This window comes from Anser brachyrhynchus, assembly GCF_964034855.1.
Source record: "Anser brachyrhynchus genome assembly, chromosome: 25".
In the NCBI taxonomy this organism is placed as follows: domain Eukaryota; kingdom Metazoa; phylum Chordata; class Aves; order Anseriformes; family Anatidae; genus Anser; species Anser brachyrhynchus.
The window spans coordinates 6,659,956-6,679,619 of NC_137718.1; the positions used below are offsets into that span (position 1 = coordinate 6,659,956).

The window sequence follows — 19,664 nt, forward strand, 5'->3', positions numbered from 1 at the left end:
TCACCTAATGACTAGAGGGAAATACTGGGAAACTGAATTAGGTCTCTAGAGAGCTGTCTTCAGGTGTGAAGGTCTGGACTGCAGGGATTTGAGACTATTTCCCCCTATGTTTGGCTGTTAAGAGACTAACAAGGACAAACCAGAAGAAAGGGACAATATTAACTGTAAGCAAAGGCCCAGAGTCTGTAAGTCAGGATGCTGCTACCACCAAGGACTCATATCAAGCAGAAACCCCTTGCAAGTGTTTCAGAGAGAGCCTATGCTTCAACAAGATGGACACCTCCCAACCCCACCAGAAAAAAACCTTGGGTTCACAGCACTGTCTCACAGCTAGAGTCCTTAAACACCAAAGGGAAAAATTACTTACAAAAGCATTTTCATATCTCTGAGTCTTTCTAGGTTCCTACATCTCTAGATACTAATTCTCTCCTCCTGCTGCCTGTAGTCCCATTTCCCTCGAAGACCCTGATTTGACCGAGGCACGCTGCCAACCCCAAGCTGAGAAAACCTGCCTGAAGGGAGCACCAGCATCTCAGGCTGCTTAAATGCACTTTCTGCCTGTTGGCTCCTCCTCAGTGCGTAGCATAAATGAATTAGCTGCAAGTGGTGAAATGACCCCATGGTGCCGTATTCTTTTAGGTGAGACTCCAGAGTAAAAGCACCTTCCTCACTAGCCAGACACCCAGGAGATACACAGCATCCCAACTGTGGAAAGGAGCCTGGGGACCTCTGTGGCCACCCATTCACTCATCTTGAGAAGCACACCGTCACCTCCCTTTTACATACCCTAAAAAGCTGAAGCACAAAACTTTTCCAGATTTATTATATACAGATGCAGACTCCTTTCATTGCCTGCCACAAATACACCCATAGGAGGAAACTGGGAACCAGCTGAGTATATCTCCTAATCTACCCATTACACAGGATTGTTTTATGCTGTTAAACAGCTGCTGCGTTCCTAGAGTCACAAAAGCATTTTCTGTATTTTTCTTCTCTGAGCTCTTTTTGAAAATCCATGTCCTACATCATGTGCAAGTCATTCAGTTTCAGCACATGCTGTTTTATGGGATATAGTAATACTTGGGCACTTCCTTCATAGCCTCCATTAAATAGCAACACCACAGCAGTACCTAAAATATCAGAGTTACAGCTAATTTTTAATACTGAGGAGAAATGGAAAAGGATTTGCACCGTGAATTTTGATCACAGAAAATAAGAGACCTCATAAGTTGCTTCAGTCCATTCCTTTTTTCCCATGGATCAGTCCTAAGTGATTATGGACAGATCCTCATGTAATCCCTTTGTATGAATCCAGGACTTATATCCCACCTGAATGAGTCACAACAGAAGGATAAATCCCAACATCTTCTCAGTCCAGGTGACACTGACAGTGAAATCTTAATGCCAAACTGTACTCTATTTTTCCCTTTTCTCCCTCAAAATTGTGACTGATTTAGACAAGTGCTTACCTGTTGCTTCCACCATTCCTTCCAGGATGACCACAATTTCAAATTCTTCCTTCTCCAGTTGGGTGCGAGACATCTCCCAGAAGGGGCTTTTCTCGTTGATTTCATGTGAGATGATAAGAGGTGACACCAGGAACAACCTGTCATCTCCAGTGTCAAATCCCACATTGATGTCTGTTTGGTTCAAGGGGATGAACTCTCCCTCTTTGGTCTGTTTGGACTTAATCAGTTTGGCTCTAATGGAAGCCTCGACAATGTGGGAATTGCGGAGGTCTCCAACACGGAACATGAGACAGAGCTTCTCATCCCTCATGGAAATCACCGCATTGTTAGAAAACATGAGGGTTTCAGCTCTCTTCTTTGGTTGGCTGATCTTGACAAACATGCATCCCACCATGAACGCATTGACAATGGAGCCCAGAATAGCCTGGATCAGGAGCAGTACAATGCCCTCTGGGCACTTCTCCGTTATGACCCTATAGCCATACCCTATTGTTGTCTCAGTCTCAATAGAAAACAGAAATGCAGAAACAAATCCACTGAGATTTTCAACACAGGGGATCCAGTTTTCATCTTCAAGATGGTCCAGGTCTCCCCGGATATAGGCAATGAGCCACCATATGAACCCAAAAAACAACCAAGTGATGGTATAGACCATAGTGAAGACAAGAAGATTAAAACGCCATTTGAGGTCCACCAGAGTAGTGAAGAGGTCACTAAGGTATCGGTAGGTTTCTTGGACATTTCCATGGTGTACATTGCACTTGCCACTTTTCTCCATGTAACGCTGGCGTGGCTTCTTACCTTCTGCTGATATGAGGCGGGTTCGGTCAGTGGCAATGGGGACGTCATCCCGAGCCTGTTTGGGAATCTTCTTAGGCTCTCTGGATACAACTCCAATGTCCATGTCCTGGTTCATGAAGATCCTAGAATCTCCGGCCATGGCTGGGCTGAGGGAGAACAAAGAAGTAAAGTTTAAGACAGGGGGAAAAGAGCTGAGACAAAAGCCATTTCACTGTACTCTGTGTGAACCATTACATGACAGAGCAGGTCCACAAACACTGCAAACATTGCTACATTGATAAACTTTGCTCCATGTTGGTACAGGGCTGGTTACAGGCTGATTTTACATTAGGAAAGCTTTTTGCTAGAGCCATGTCATTCCTCCTAATCTTGTTCTGGGAAATACTTTGAAAGGCTTCAGCACTTCTCTCACTACAGCCACTTGCTAAATATAATGCTGCATTGAACAGGATGTTAAATACTGATTCATAATACAGTCTCTTTAAACATGAACCAGCTGCCAGTCACTTTGCCTAATGCACTGCTGGAACACCAGAAAATATAGTTATGAGCATGGTCTGGGTAAAGTAGGTAAACCTTGTTTTTCTTTTTCTTTTTTTTTTTTTTCAGTGGTGCTCAGATTTTTTTTTAGACCTGAAATTTGCCTGAGATCACAACTAGAAGCAAAGTAAGGGTGCATCAATGTATATTTTCAAAAGGGACTGGAACTTTTTGGTGCCTTACCTTTTGGGTACATACCAAGAGAAACCTTAGAAGTGAATATAAAACGCTGAACACTACTGCCTACCTGAATCTCAAACAAGTCTAAATTATTCATGAAGGTTTCCCTTACAGTCAGCATAGAAAAGCACCCCCAGTGATAATTCAGATTTCAGGTGTGCTGAATCACCTTCTGGATATACTCACCCCTCTCCGCAAATTATTCTGGGAGCCTGAGTTCCAAAGGTAAAATAGCCTTTTAATTTAACATCTTCAACTATATTTCTGCAGGCTTGATGAATCCAGGCCTACTGGTAATCAGATATATCAGAACCCTTTTACTTCATCTGACACTAGACAAAAGCACCGGACACTTTCAGAAACCCAACAGTTATTAAGAACCCACTGTCCACATGCAGCACTATGCTCGACAAGGTACAAATAAATAATACAAAATGATGGCTGTAATGATTTTTGCAGGTAATAATGTAGCAACCTGTTTATTGAGATGATTTGATACTACTGAAAAAAACACACATGCTCTACAGAAAAATGAGAGTCTTCACTCTGAATGCAGGACACAAACAAAATCTCAGTGAAAGACTACCTAAGAAGCCTTAGGGATATCAAAGATAGAGCAGCAATATTCTCTATGGTGTTTGTTCTCTGCATTGTCCTCTGCAAATCCTATTAAAATCTAACTAAATCTATTACTGCTCCCTCTATCTTTAATCTTCTTATGTGTCTGTGAATGAGAAAAGGTGTAGAGATACAATTAAGAGTATCTTGGGAAAGACAATTTTAAGATCAAGCAAAGTAGCTTCATCTTTTCAGTATTAAAAAGCACAAAGGGTGGGCGGGAAGGAAGCAGAGGCAGGATGAATAAATGAAGCAACAAATTTCCACTTCCATTCTGCTGTAGCCAAGTCTGGTTAACAGCAAAGAATTACTCGTAGCCCTTGTATAAGTCACCATCAATCATTACTCCAATGAAGCAGCCAAAGCCTGTTGCTGGAACCATACCCGCTGGCTCCATTCACTAGGGAGCCCAGCCATCTGTCCACAGCACAGTACCAAAGCTTCTTTGTGCTGGCAAATTTGCCTGGTTTAAGGGTTTGGGCCAGGGCTAAGGCAGTGCAGTCACAGGAATTAGCAGGGATTAATGTTTCTGGGATGGTCAGCTGGGGGGAATCAGGGCTGCTGCTCCCACTGCCTATGATCCTAGATATGGGATAGGTAATCCCAGGACTGTGCTGGTCCCTTCCTCAAACAGCATCATCAAGGATTTTGGCAGAATAATAATCCCTACCTCTATGTCTTTGTCTTCTTTTTCTCACACAGAACTCCTGAGAGATGGGTGATGGTATATTTAGATGTATCTTCAGCCATTTTCTGCCATTTATCGAAAATTCAAATCTCCTTGACCATTGGTGTGGCCCTCTGCCGCCTTATGGCGTGTCTATTTACATGCATGCAAAGTGGCTGCTTGATGATGTCAAATTATACTCTCTCTCACTTCACAACACGTGAAAGCATATGCCAAGTGCAAGTCAGAACAATCACTGTGTTTTTCTCTTTAATAGGGAAAAAAGCATCCCATCTACTGACTGCAAGAGAATGAGGTACAAAGGAGAACCTCTTTGCTTCCTTCTTATCAATATTACTTTTGATCTTTGTTTGCATTGTTTGATGAATCTAATATTGCTCCATTTGGACTCAGGCTTTCGATAAATCTATGTGTGTCTACAAATGTAAAAACAGGCAAATGTTACATGTTTTCGATTTAAAAAAAAATTTGTTAATAAATTTTATTATAGAAGTTATACATGAAGCTGAATTTCACTCACACTATCAGTACGTAAGAGAGAACAATCGATTTCAAGACACACATCTGTAGTGTAAGGTTCCACATTTTACATTCATACCAAAGAGACCAAAAGGATCTTGAAACATATTAAAAAGATCAGAATAGAATAGAAATAATCAAAAAGACTAAATCTCTAGAAATATCACTCTGGTGAAGCTGGCTAGAGGGACTGTCCATTAATGAAAGCGCAGGGAAACCTGCTTTAACTAAAACACTCAAGGGACTGGCAACGCCACTTTTCTAATGCTACTGATCTTTAGCAATAGGTCAAGTGAAACCTTTCTGGAAATCTTTAGGAACATCTTACAAGTGCTCCTTTAAAATTCCTGCTTTAAATGAACTTTACTGATAGCTTCAGTAGCATTACAACTTCTGCCAATATTTAATCTTAAACTCTCCCATCACAGCGAGAACATGACCTCAGTACGTGGTTATTGAAAATAATTACACTTTGCATTAGATTTTTTTTAAAAGGAGTAATATTGGTTAGGAGTTTGAGCACAGACTATCCAGCTTTCTGTTCCAAATGCTTTCAATATTTTTTTTCTCTAATTCTGGGTAAATCAGTGCCTCTCCCCCTTCCTTAATTCCCCAACTGTAAAATCTGTGATACATATACAAACAGTCTGTGAGATTCTAGGCACAAGAATCTTCTAGGAAATTTGCTATTATTCCCTTATTGGTTTAACCGCTCTGGAAAACTTTATCACAAATAGCAAGATACCAAAAGAAAAGCACTGTACCTATGTAAAGACTTGGTTTACTCCTTTACTGTATAATATACTGCCACCACTACCAAGCATACACATCTTTTCTGGATAATAGTAATTACGTGACAGCATCTCACAGAGACTTAGACTTCAGTTTGTAAACCACTGCTCCATCCAACAAAGCTCTGTGACATGAAATTGCCTCTTACAGTCACACATACCATCCTGTTTCATTGGCATTTACCATCTTTGGTTAAATGGTGCCAGGATAATAAAAATGTCACTTTTGTACAGAGCTGCTTTCCTTTTGGACAGGCAGCTGCAAAAGGAAATGTGAGTCACTGCATTATCAACCTTGCAAAGAGGCTTTTTATCAGACTTGCTGTGGCTCAGCTTTTGCCCAGACGGCAGACTCGGGGGCAGTCATTGACATTTAGGGCTCTTAGCTTTGCTAACGCAGAGTCAAGCTGGGGTTAGCTAAATATCTTCCGAAGGCATTGTTTTGCAGAGCTGTCTACAAGTCCTGCCTGGCAGTGCTGATGTACCTCCTGATAGCTCCAAGTGTTCAAGATAGAAATTTGCTGAAGATGTTGCAGAAGGTACAACAAGAGAAGCCTTTTTCCCCTGCTTACCACGGTGACTTTTTCCATTTAGGTAACTGCTGGTCTCACTTAGGTAAATGCAGGTTTCAGTGTGGGTAGGATTTACTTCTGGAGAGGTCTAAACTGTCAGGCAAGAGGGGTTTGGAGACATGAATTTGCCATTAAGTTTGTGCAAAAAATTACTTCCTTCTGTTTCAAACCTGATGCTCATGCTTTCTCGCATTATGAGAATAAATGAGCAACTGTTCTTTATTAACCCTCCCATCTCCTCAAGTCAGGATTTTACTCGGCTCTGTCATCTGCTTTCCGAGATGAAGAGTCCTGTACTACTAAACAAGCAATCAATATAGCAGTAAATGCTAAACAGATCATTACTGAAAAACTCGACCTGGTTCTTTTGCTGCCTCTTTGCACAAGCCACATAAAAGGGAGCCCAGCTCACTGTCCCCAGATCCCTCTGCGGCACACAACCTCTTTGGGTCACGCTGTAAAACAGGAGTGAAATGCGTGATTGACAGACGCTAGCACCACGGGAAAGCCAGTAGAGGAACGCAGCATATTCAAGCAACAGCACCCAAGGAGAATAAACACAATGACTGCTGAACAGTGAGTGCCCAAGGAAAGGCAGAGGAACAGGACATGTCAGGGAAAGATGGCCTTCCACAAATGAAGATAGACGGCTATTAGATAACTGCTGACTGACAGATGGGCTCTGATTTCCCTGAGAAACGCATCTTTCCTGCTATCCTTTTATTTACTGTGTGTATACAACAGACTCCACAGTAAACAATGCCAACACAAGATTACCTTTCAAGGTGTACATGAGAAAAAGAAAGGCAGGTAGATTTTGTGCAAACCATGTCACCTTTCAACTTTCTGACTTATAGAGGCTAGGAAGGCTGACTGCTTGGAAAGTGCTTGGGGATCGACAGGTGAGGGGAATGATACAAGAGTTATGCTATTCAAAAACAAGGCAAAACACTTAGGAGACTGCACAAGACGAGATCTGTGGTTCAAAAGCTCCCTCATCCAAGTAATTGCTTTTTAAAGTGTAATCTCACTCGGTGCTGAAGTAGGGAGATGCCTTTCATTTCCTCCGAGTTTTCATTAAGTTGCAGCACTGCTTTTTGAACGTGGTGACAGGCACAGTATCACAATGGAGCTTCTCTGGGGCTTGAGGAGACACCCACCCACCAGTACACAAAAATGGGTGAGTGGTGATTAACTAGGCAGCTACCGAAGGAAGCGAGATGACTTTGTGCATGTCACAGAGCTGAGCTAATGACGGCCTGTCTGCTCAGAGTTCATTAGGCTCAGAAATACTGAAACAGAAGGTGTTCAGCCTTTCAAAACAACATTCTTTCGAAGAAAATCTCTCTGGGTAGGAAGTCAATATGACACGGAGACAGACAGAGCGTGTGGACATTTGTGATTTACTTTTAGCTGCTCATTACCTCCCAGTCTATCCTCTCATGTAATGCTGCATAATCACAGTTCTAATATTCCTCAGCCCTTTCACTGCCAGTTGAGAGATGCCCCCCCATTTCCAGAGTATCATAATGTTTCACAGTGTTCAAGACAAGTAACATGCTTTAAATTTATTTTTTTTTTTTTTTAAGATCTGTGCAAGAAAGTATTGCTCTAGTTCCCATTTTTTCAAGATGAGGAAGCAAATCACAGAGACACTTGCTTGTCCCACACTCACATAGGAAATCTGTGGCAGGGCAGGGAATTGAAGCAAGAGTTTCAAAAATCCTAAACAAGTGCCAGTATTCACTGCACTGCTCTTCTTCCCTTCTACCTATCCAACAGCAGGCCCTGCATTTTTAGTGTGCCTAAATATTACTCTGGAAAGCCTATACAGTCTAATCTTTTGGCATGAATAACCTAGCCAGATTATTTCTAATGCCAAGAAATAATATTTCTGTCATTACTGTGAACTTTTTCAAAACCAGAAGAGTGAGTTCCAGAAAAAAAAATATTCTTACAATGTTCTCTTGAGTAGCTACAGATTTCAAATATTTTTCCCCACAGTATTAATTAAAGTATAAAAAAATCCCCCACACAACACAAGTTTGCAGATTCATTAAATATTTCAACTTCAGACTAATGCAGAAAAGAGTGAAAAAAATCAAATTGCCATGAGAATGGAAGGCTGGTTATTGTTTTTTTCAGACAAAAGATGAAGACTAGGAAATACCCCATGAGACATCGAAATGACCCCAGTATACGGGCTGCAACAATTTGTTAGAGAACAAAGACTGGAAAGCAGAGTTTTCACAACATAAGGGGTACCTACTACTTGAGATCATGTGTGGATGGAATATAATCAGTGTAACCTGCAGTCAATTACTTTATACTTCCTTGAGTTATAGAAGTTGAGCATGAAAAGTCCATGTGAAAAGGATGCAATCACATTACGCTCTTTGGTGCTCTTAATCATTTTTGAATAGTCAAGCGAAATTTTCTTTACCAACAAATAAATCCTGAAAATAAACCAATTTGATCTCTCCTTCTCCAAGGAAGTGACTCTGCCTGAGGCGCTCTGTAGCCTCTCTGTCCTTTCATCCCAGACTCTATTTTTAGGGAGACCTTATGGCGTCATTGAAAAAGTGACTGTTATCTTTCAACAAACACAACTGAACAAAGAAAGACAGCCACTCTGGACCTGATAAGACACTCCTGTTTCTCCTGCTACTGGCTGTTTACACATGGCACACTGAATTCTGGGGTAAGCAGAACCTCAATTCTATGAGGAAAATTTGGCCCCAGAAGTACTCATGTCCCGGTTCTTCATTGTTCAAATATTGCACCTTTATTCCAGCTGAGAGTCTCTATATAATCCTGCAGCTGGCTTGAAAAATAAAATAAAATTGAACTACGTTAATACCACTTCACGCTTCTGCAGTACCTTGCATCCGAACAGCTCAAAGATGAACTGACCAAACACAGGCTCCTTCTGCCCAGGAAGCGTAACAGTGCTATTGAACCCCTGTGCAGACAGGAGAAGACAAGTCACAGTGAGACAAAGAGACCTACCAGGACCACACTGCTGGTAAAGTGCCAGTGCTCACCCGATGTCTGAGTGCCTCTCCCTACCGCTACCTGAATGGAGTGTGACAAAAGTCAAGAGATTTGTCTCAGAACACGATGCTAAAACTCTGCTCGCCTTTTTCAGAGTCTGTAACTAACCAGGCTGGAACCTTCCAGAGATGGAGGGTTTTCTCTAACAGAAACCAAAAATGATCCCAATCCTTTATCTCCATGTGAGGAGAAACAATGGGGGAAAGAATCATACCGCAGAAGTCAAACAACTCCCGCAGCACAAACACAGCCAGACACCTGCTATAGAAGATAAGGTTTGCTTGGACTGGTCAGAGAACCGGTAAGAGAAGTCAGTTTTGTTTCCCCCAAGCCACCCAACTATAAGGTAGTTGTCTGCTCCAAAGGAAAAGAGCAGGAGGAAGAACCTGCTTGACTGCTTGATTAGAGAACCTCAGAAAGTCAGACGGTAAGCTTTTTGGGACAGGGAGACTTTCTGCCAATTCTTTGTTGGTTTCCTGAAACTCTCAGGACAAAACCAAATGGCAGAGATGCTGTGTAAAAGTTAGCCTGTTACTCTCAACCAGCAGCCACTAACACAAAAAGGAGTCTGGGTGCTATTTGCCCAGTGCAGCAGGACTCGGTACCAAAATGAGTCACGTTTTTACCTCACAACACCCCTGGGGTTCCCGATACATTTAATCATCTGTTCCCCCCCTCAAAGGCTGAACATTCACTGTCTGAAGACTACACTACAAGGGCTCCTTGAACCTAAGCTGACAAGTAAGCATCCTAATTACAAAATAATTTAATCTTTGACTCCAGGTGAGGATCGCACAGTCACTCCATGTATCTCGGCATTGCTCACTGATCAGCCTCTTCCTATCCATTGTATTCCAGAGACCTCCACTAATCTGGTATCTGAGAAGTTCATTATTTTTAATGTTTTTTTCCTACATAGCACCTTTACTGGATTTGACAGTGCCTTTGTACAAGATCAACATCTAATCCCTGGCTTCCCAAAGAGTTTCCTGGCAGCTAGCAAGTTAGACAACAGCACATCTCTAGCTGTCACCCTGGCAGGGCCGGGCACAGAAACACGGTGCTCAGCCGAGCTGATGCCTCAGCTACTTCTCCTCCTCCTGGTTATCGATCGTTAGCAGCCAGAGAGGAAAGCAAGTACACTGGAAAAGCAAACAAAATCAGGTAACTTACTTGCTAAGAGTGGCTCTGCATCAGTCTTGTGCCTTGGCACTTTGGGGATGCTGGACGGTGACAGGACCGAGAGGTAGGTAGAACAGCTGCTGGAAAAGTGTCCGGTCCATGCCATCACCAGAAAGCTGGGGTCGTCTTCTGCTCCTTGGGTTGTCTCCTCCTTTCCTCCCTCTGCCTGTTATTACAAAACATTTACATGGCACGGTAGTTTAAACGCACACACCCCTGTCCCTAGGTATTCCTGATTTCCCTCGCTCTCTCAGAGCTGAGGAGGGGTCCTCCAAACCCCCAAACCACCGCAGCACTACTTCTGCCCGTCAGACGCCAGCCTTCCCTCGCCCCTGCTCTCTCCCATCCCGATGAAGAGCTGGCGTGCAGCTCGTTAAAGGGCTGGGGCAGAGGGAAGGGAGAGGAGAGGTCTGCATGTGAGAGGGAGCATCATCTGTTCTGAATGAGCAGGGAAGGGAAAGGTGGCAGAGTGAAAGCAGAGGGGAGGGGTTTAAGGCGCTGCTTTGCACAGCAAGGGCTGGCTGGGGAAGGGGGAGAGGAGAGGCAGGGGACGGTGCTCCCTGCCGCCACAGGGTCTGTGCCCTCCTTGCCACCTCCCCCAGCTCTGTGTGCTTACTTTTCCTCCCAGGGCTGCCTCTCAGCTCTCCTCTTGCCTGGGTTCCTGGGTTCTCCTTTCCTGGAGAGGCTTTTTTTTTTTTTCTTTTTTTTGTGTGTGTGTGTTAAGGGGTGGGGACTGCATTCTTGCTTGAAATCACACAAACTGAAAGCAGTGCCTAAAAACGGAGAGCAGGGAGAATGCAGAAGCTGTACATTTATCCGAAGGCACACGTGTATGCATTCATCAGCACTGTGGAAATCCTTTCATCCAGGCTGAACCAAGGAATTTGGGAAAAGTGGGGGGAAGGAGGGAGAGCGTGATTCCTCTGACGCTCTTCTTTTGCCTGTCAACCACCAAGCTGCTGAAATGGTGTTTGCTCAGGTGCATTGTTTGCCTGTGATCCAGCTAGTCCCAGGAAAAAGCTCTTTGGTGGTTTGCTTTCCTTTCCTTTTTTTTTTTTTTTTTTTTTTTAAATCATTGATAATACCACACTGTCTCCCTAGCTTCATAAAATATTTCCTCTTCTGAAAAGCAAATGTCAGGCCAGCAGCAGATATGAGATAGAGCTGCCTGGTGACTGCAGGTTACCTTCAGGCTTTGTTGCCCTGTTCCCTAATCCTGACACCCCCACTGCTCCCCAATTTTCTGTTCCAGGAGCCCCACACGTTACAGCCCATCAGAAATGCTTTCACAGAAGATTTTCTGGGCAGGAAGAGAGAACTTGTCAAAATCAAAACATGATATAGGAACGTGTCAGTAGCACTGGAATCTGACAGCAATTTGTTCTATTTTCTGCTGCAAAATTACTTTCAATTGATTTTTTTCTTTTAAAGTTACACTATCACTAATGAAATAAATCAGCATTGGAATGACATTTTTACTTTTATATTACCGTATGGGTATTTTGCAGCTTTTTATTTGCATTCTTGTTTTGGAACAAAGGAAAAAAAAGTGAACCAGAGAATTTCTTGTAGAATTTGAAAAGAAAGAAAAGAAATTTGATAGAAAATTTGATTTCTTACCATTTTAAATCTAGGATACATAACACCTTGTTAGGAAAGCTAGACCAGAAAAATAGCTGTTGGGAATTTGGAAAAGATATGCACTAAAGAAAGAGAAATAAAAACACCTCTGACTATCTATTAATAGTCATGTTATGCAGGGGACTGAGTTAGGAAAGTACATCTCTGTAGATGTACTTTTTACCAGTGTTCTTGTTCTTTGATCTGTATATGCAATTTGGACCTAAACAGATGGGATATGAATCTGGAGCCAGACCAATGACTTTGGCTACTAACCACAAGTTTTGTGAATGTAATATCACTTTTCCACTTGTTGTCAGTTTATATTTCCCACTGCACACAGTTTGGACAATAAAATCCAACTAGTCAGTTTGGCTTCTGCTTCGCATGCATTTGAATGGTGCTACCCTGGCTAGGATGCAAACAGCACAGAGGGCTCAGCTCAGCACTGGAACTATTTCCAATGAAGTAAGACATGGTAATAAACTGTTGATGAAATCCTGTTATGTTAGATCTTCTGCCTGCTCACAACCGTTAGGAATGCTCTTTGTTTTTCCAGCAATATGTATTTTACCTTTCAGGACTACGTCTACAACACGTGAAGTATCCTTATGCTTGGAGAATACAATAACAGTTATGGGTTTTGTCTGTTTTTTTTTTTTTGTTTTTGTTTTTGTTTTTTTTTAATAAACATTTAAACTTAGCCCAAAAGTACTAAACAGCAACTCATACAGCAGGAGAGTCAGTCTCCACTAGAATTATAACATTAGCTTTCAGGACAGGTTAAGTTGCTGGATGAGGCTTCCATGCCAGCACTACGGACAGTGTCACCTTCATATAGGCATCAGCTCCGCTTCTTCTTTTATTTAATCTCTTTTAATAAGATTTAGAATGAATTTTTGTGCTAGGAGAAGCAGCCCAGCCAGCAGCCCTAGAGGAAGAGAGCCTCTGCAAGTCTGCAAAGCTAATACGACATGGGCGACGTCAGGAAAAGCCTTTCTTCCCACATCCCACGCACACACTCAGCCAGTGCAGCTCATCTACAAACCCAGTAGCCTCGAAGAGGACAGAGCTCTCCCAGACATGCAGAAGGATGGGCTCACAGAATGATCATTTCTGCAGTGACAATTTTCCCACCTTGAGCTACAGCATTGCTTCGTTCACACGTAAGAAACTGTACTGTTTCATCCAATGTAAATAAAAACACTTTCGCATTTTGAGCCGATTCCCATTTTTTTCCTGCCAGGAGTGAAACTCTGCTAACAGGCACTGCCATCTGCTGGCACAGATATCCCTTCACCGATATCCCTACAAAAGGGAAAAAGGTCTTGAAGTGCAGCTCCCACTAACCCGCGGTTAGGTTGCAGAAAGCCCTGTTTCCCCAACATCTCCACGTGCATTATCCAGCTGGAGCAGAGACCTCTCCCCTGACAAGACGTGGGATGGCCACACTGAACTGCGGATGCTGCCAAGTGCATACCCTAAGTGCATTTGTGTGCTGGGGAGGCCGCCCGTCGCAGGGCCTGATGCACCAGGCACGTTACAAAGCACAGCAAAGATCACAGAACAGCAGATGCTTGAGAGGTTTGTACTTCCACCGACATCAAAAAGGACTTTTGGGAGCCATCTCTGGAGACATGGGGCCTTTTGCATGGGCCCATGTAAGTGCACGCAGCTTGGCAAGTTTCGTTACCTGACTTTTGCTTCCTTATTCTTACACTCTAAATTACTGCAATGTTGTACCTATGATTTCAACCGACATCTTCCAATTTGCACTGATTAAAGACCAGACACATCTGAGAACAGTTTTTCAGCTGGAAGCTACGCTTCAGCGAGTCAGCGACATCAGTGTGCCCTTGCTAATGTCGTTTAAAAGTTGTTAATGGCCTCACAAGTTCGCAATATATTAAAGAATTCTGGGTATCAGCTCACTGCAGAAGAGGAGGATTTAGCACAAAATGGCAGTACAGTTTGGGATTATTCTCAGGCTAAAATGTAAACAAGGAAATGCAGAGGGAATGCTTCTGAGTCAATAAGGCAAAGTTCTCTCCATGTTTGGGATGGGATTCATCTCAGCTAATGCCATTTAGGATACGCAGGTCCAAGTCTAAATAGTCATGTTCTTTCCTTTCTAACCGATGCAGAGGGACAGGTAGTATCAGGATGCATCTGAATTAGACCCTTAGGTTAGAATGGGATGAGTGCTCTAATTCCTGGAGAGCATTGGATGCAAATTTCACTTCAGTGCAACATCTTGATTAATCTGGGGGTGCTCACAAGCTCTAACAGCTGTGCTCCACAGGACCTCCAGGGCTATTCATGGGGATGAAACGATGGCAACTGGAATGCTCAGTTCCTGGATTTGCAAACAGAACAGGATGTGGAAGAACAAACTTTAATCTCATTTTGGTATAACAAAATAGCTCTCCGAGGACATTATGTATATAAAAAGCTTTCATAAAGCAAACATCAGTTTGGATTTTTGCTGGTTCCTGTAGAATTCAGCAGGGCAGTCCAATTTTTTGAGCTTTCATGAACCAAATGAGGAGTAAGCTCCATTTCCTTGAGGTTTCGCTGCACATAAATGAGCCATTCACACTGATGAGCACAGACTGGGCCATGACATTTATTACCCAAAGGGACAGTCTTCATTCTGAACACCAGTGACAGAATCTAAAGCTTGCTCTAAAATGAGTGGTGTCTGTTTATGGCTTTACATGCATTGAAAGAAGAGGGAGCAACAGGACCTTCAGGGAGCATTTTAATTTGCTGTGCAATTTGATCTCTGCAACGAGAGATGTCTCTTCCTGTTTGTCAACCATTAGCCTACTATCCCACTAGAAGAAAACAGTTGTAGGAGCCAGTGCTAGAAAACAGCTTCTAAGATCATCTCATCCACCTCCACTCTTCCCTGGTGTACTGAACGAGAGCAAGACTTTCAAGTAAAGCTTTGAGAATCCAGATCAAAATTAAGTGATGCTCACCCACTCTGTCTCGAGTTCCTTTTGTGTTTGGGGGCTTATTCAAACCCCAAGCTCAAAACGAAACTTGGGAAGTAGGAACAGAGGCAGACAAGGGGAAGGAAAAGTTTCTGCAATAAACCCAAACTCCCCCGCCTCTGCTAAGCATGTGTGGAGGAGTCTGCTTGCCATTTCCTTTGATATGATAATGAGGAGCTAATGCTAACCTGGGGAAAGAGACAGCTCTTACAGTTACGTGGGGCTATTGCCTAGCACTGATCACATCCCAAATTGTTGCGATCTTTTAACTTCTGGATCACCCGCAAGTGTGTTAGGCCAATTCTTAGTGAACAGCTATTATAATTAACAGTAATTAAGCCCTTATTTTGCAGGCACAGCAGCAGAACCTAAGGCTGAGGAGCACCCAGAGACCAAACTTCCCACGCAGGCCCATGGCAGCCGTGGGGCAAGGGAAGACCGTCGAGGGCACCGGTTGAGCTCATGAACCTGCACCCTTGGGACACATCTCTTCTGCGAATGAGCCACTGTGCCAGCTTGCAGGGCTGTTCACTGCCTGAGAGCTCAAACAAATGAAAAAAATGCAGTTGCTGCAACACACTGCCAATAGTGCCAAATTTAGGGAAAAAAAAAAAAATCCCTGCTAGGCTGTCAGAATTCAAAAAGATTTCTGACAAAAGCAGAAGTCTTGGTTCATTCAAATGGGAATCTTGTTGCATTAACTTCCCTACTCAAACTGTACAGCCTTTGCTTTGCAGAGAAGGACGGGCACGTACAGGATGTAAAAAGCAAGGTACAGTCCATTTCTCAAACTCAGCCAGTAACCTGCCCCTTCATTTACAATGAATATCAACTCTAGCTTGTGCTTTTCCTGGCAATGATAAGAGACATAGCCAGCGGCTCCTTCATTTAACCATAAGGAATATAACAGAGTATTTAGTTGATTCCAAGGAAGTCCACAAATATTTTTGCATGGAACTATAATAGACTAAATTTTGCTTTGGGGCATCACTGAGAGCACAAACAAGGCCCACCGTGCACCCTCGATGTCCAGGATCGTCATTTTCTGTGAAACAACCATGCACAGAACATCAGAGATCAGTGCAACGAAGTCACCACCAGCATATCTCGTGGTTATGTTGCAGGAGGCAAAATCTAGGGTGCAAAAATAATATCCTGAAGAGAGATTTAAGGCATGTCTAGTTTATTTAGCTGGCGTGTTTTAATGCTATTTACAATCTACTCTGGAATTAAAAGCGACTCAGCATTTGTTACAGCAGGTCCCACACAGCATTGCCCTGAGTTCACTTTGGGATTCTTTTCAGCTCTTTTCTGTCTGCAGAAACCGTGACCCCCACTGACTCTAGTGAGGTCTTTTTATTACTGTTTAATCTCATGTGTGTGTGCCTGGCACCAGAACAAGCAAGAGCCTAGAAGCCCAGGGGACAAAAGGCCTCTATTTAGCCACAAAACGGGTACTGTATGGACAGCATTTCCCCAGTGTTGCCCTTTCATCATTCTCCAGACGTATTCAGGTGACTGGACAGAGCAGCTCTGGAGCCAGAAGTGGTCTGTTAGAGAGGCTAACCACCGTGATCTAAGGTAGACAGATGAGCTGGTAACACCCGGGCTATTAATTCCTGGCTTCTTTTTTTTTTATTTTTATTTTTTTAATGTCAAGTAGTGTCAGTCATGCTAGAGCTCAGAGACTTGTCCCTTAGGATCTGACTGAGGTCACTGGGCATTTACATTTTCAGTCGTGGTTAACCGGGGCTAGACTTGAAGTAGAGACATACAGGTAAAAATCTTCTAACTCCATTTTAAATTTACAGTATACGTGGCTGTGAGTTTTAGTGAGACACTAAACTGTTCCTTACAGTAGGATTTTTTTGGAGAGAGAAAGGTGGTGGAAGGGTCCATGAAAGAAGCAAAGCATAAATTCCTGCTGTCACAATCAAGTAGCACAGCAGTTGCTGACCATACGCGAGTACCGCAGACCGTCTGCACACACACTTCCCCTGAGAGGACTGCAAGTGCTCTGCCAGGGGATTTTATTGCTTGGTCAAATTCCAGCAGCTAAGCTGGGCTGTGGAGTGACTCTGCAAGTAAGTTTTATTCTTTTACACACAACAGATTGTCAAGCCAATTTCTGAGATGCATCTTACTACGACAACTACGAGGGAGCCTTTAAAATCAAACCATTTGTTCAATCCTACCCCAAAGCATCTACATCCAAGGAAGCAATCTGCATGGACCTGCTAAATTCAAGAACTGTGTTTATTAGAAAATCCCAGTAGAATCAGGTAACTTCTGAGCTCTTGGATTTACACATAATTTGCTAACATTAGGAAGATTTTCAGCAGTTTTTCAGTCATTTTGGAGCTTTAACAGAAACATTTCTAGAACTTTTTTTTTCCCCAGACCTTGCAGCAGCATTCAATATTTATAAGGAATTCCCTGCCTTGGTAGCAACAACTGACAGTTACGAAAAATAAGTACACTATAAAATGCATTAATATTTTAAATCTGCCAAAGACTGCTAGACGAAGATATTTCCAGCTTTTGCCTGACTGGTTGATATTTAGTTCAAACAAATAACTGACAAAAGGAAACATATATAGGAGGAAAATGAGGGGGTGTATGGGAACTTGCAACAGTTACAGTAAAAAGTTTTTCTATATTTACACAATAAATCATCAGCAGAATCAAGAAAAAAAATATCTTCTGGTTTCTACTCCAGCCACTTATTCAGGGAACCGCATTGTCTATTATGTGCTCAGATATTGCTGTAGGATTCTGTAGCACATGAATAAAACCCTTCCATCTTCCAAATAAAATCTGGAGATTGTGCTGAATCTAGGCTTTTCCACAAAAATACGAATAACTCATGTTTAATGATGCAAGGGAGAGAAAAGATAAATCTTGGTATCACTGCAATAAAGTGCCTTTTTTATGAACATTCCCGTGCGCTGACTGCCTGACAGTACTGGACACGATCCAGGTCTGTTTACAGTGCCAGCATGTCTGTGTCCCTGACTCCTGGCGCATCTGTACATTTTGTTCTTGGCATATTTGTATCTATGGAGCCAGCTGACCTTGAAACTCTCATCACAGAAAAAAAATAATAAAAAAATAGCAGCAGCCAGAAAGCCTACCACCCCACACATATTTCATTGTTATTATCAGAGTATTTTTCCTCTGTTTGGTTTGCACAGAGATGATACTCAATAATGCCGAAAATGTTCTTACTGTCCCTAGAGAGGCCTGTTCAGAGTAAAACCAAAGGAAATTAAAGACCTATCAAGCAATCCCCTGATACAGGTTCATAAATATAAAACTGCAGGCAGTGACTGGCTAAAACACTAAGGACAAAATGTGCTAAAACACTTTGACTTGGGTCCCTCTGTTCTTGTCTCCCCCATGTTCCCTATTCCACAAGGAGACAGGGAAAGATGTTCCCTAACACTCATTATCACTGCATATTCACATAAAACAGAGAGAGGATGATGCATTTGCTGTGGGACTAACTTGCCATAGTGCACTGCTTCTGTGACAGAAAGGCTTTGGAGGCGTCTCTAAAATCACACCTCTTCCAGCGTGCTCCAAGAGCCACTTCTTTCCCTCGGGCAGTGGTTCAGTGCCTGATGGGACACACGTAAGCAGCATCCTTGTGCGCCTCGCCCTGATGGTGCTGCAGCCCCTGGGGTCTGAAGGCTCAAGAAAACTGAGCCAGACGCTGCCCCCTTGCACGGGCTGCACGCAGGCTGCGGTGCCTGGAGCACAGACTGCACAATGACTTCTGGCAAATCCTTAATCTGGGGACCCTTCTTCCTTAAAGCGTTTTCCCTCCTCCTGAAGAGTCACTCGGTGAGTTTTGCTGTGACCTGCTTCCCGACTGTATGAAACCACCACGCAGGTCAGTGTCGACCTTCCTGGCAAGCCCTGAGAAAGAGACTGGGATGCTGAGAAAAAAACTGGGTCCTCCACAGTCTTCAGAGCCAAATTGCTCTGGAAGCGTGCTGACTTCAGTTACGTTATCATGCTCACTAAGATTGCTCCCTTATTCACTGTAATTTGTGCAGCAACAGCTCGCTAAAGTTGTGGCAAATCTGTTGGATTTCCCCTGCAGTTATTTAGTGAAGCTCTCCTTTCAGGTCAGATTTGCCTGGGGCTTATTACTTCTCCACACAATGTACCAACTCTAAATTTCAGATCTGACTAGTGCTAAAATTGTACAAGAAATGACGCTTCATCCAAATGGATGAAATTTACTTTATTTTTCTTTTAGTCATGAAATTCATCTGCTGTTTGATACATCTGAGCCCAAGATTAAGGAGATCAGTGGAATCTTAGGCCATTATAAAACTATTTCAGAGTGCAGAACAACCACAGAAATAGCTCAGATGACTCTACAAGTCATGCTGTGCTCTGTTGTAAGAGCAGACATAAGGAATTATTGACTAGATTTCCCGGAATGTACCAGTGTAAATGAGGCATAACACCAGAATTGTAGACATGTCAAAAGAAGTATAAAGAAGTTTTCCCAGGAACATATGATGCCATATGGACATGGTAAATCCTAAAGCTTTGTTCTGGTGAAGTTTCTTTCAGTTCCCCAGGCTTTGCAATGTCATAATGTTTTCTAGAAAGAT

At 42.8% G+C, this 19,664-nt stretch overlaps 1 protein-coding gene across 3 annotated transcripts in view; it reads right to left on the bottom strand.

Moving 5' to 3' along the window:
• Positions 1 to 19,664, bottom strand: part of KCNJ5 (potassium inwardly rectifying channel subfamily J member 5) — a 63,742-nt gene that overhangs the window by 9,830 nt on the left and 34,248 nt on the right. For 2 of the 3 annotated variants that reach the window (XM_080567520.1, XM_080567519.1), the window contains 2 exons: positions 10,406 to 10,580; positions 1,470 to 2,416 (listed from right to left, as the gene is read on the bottom strand). In XM_080567520.1, coding sequence (XP_080423646.1) covers positions 1,470 to 2,409 — 940 coding nt within the window. In that variant the 5' untranslated portion in view covers positions 2,410 to 2,416; positions 10,406 to 10,580. Of the gene's footprint in view, positions 1 to 1,469; positions 2,417 to 10,405; positions 10,581 to 11,030; positions 11,642 to 19,664 lie in introns of those variants that run through there. The other variant, XM_080567521.1, reaches the window with a different exon arrangement.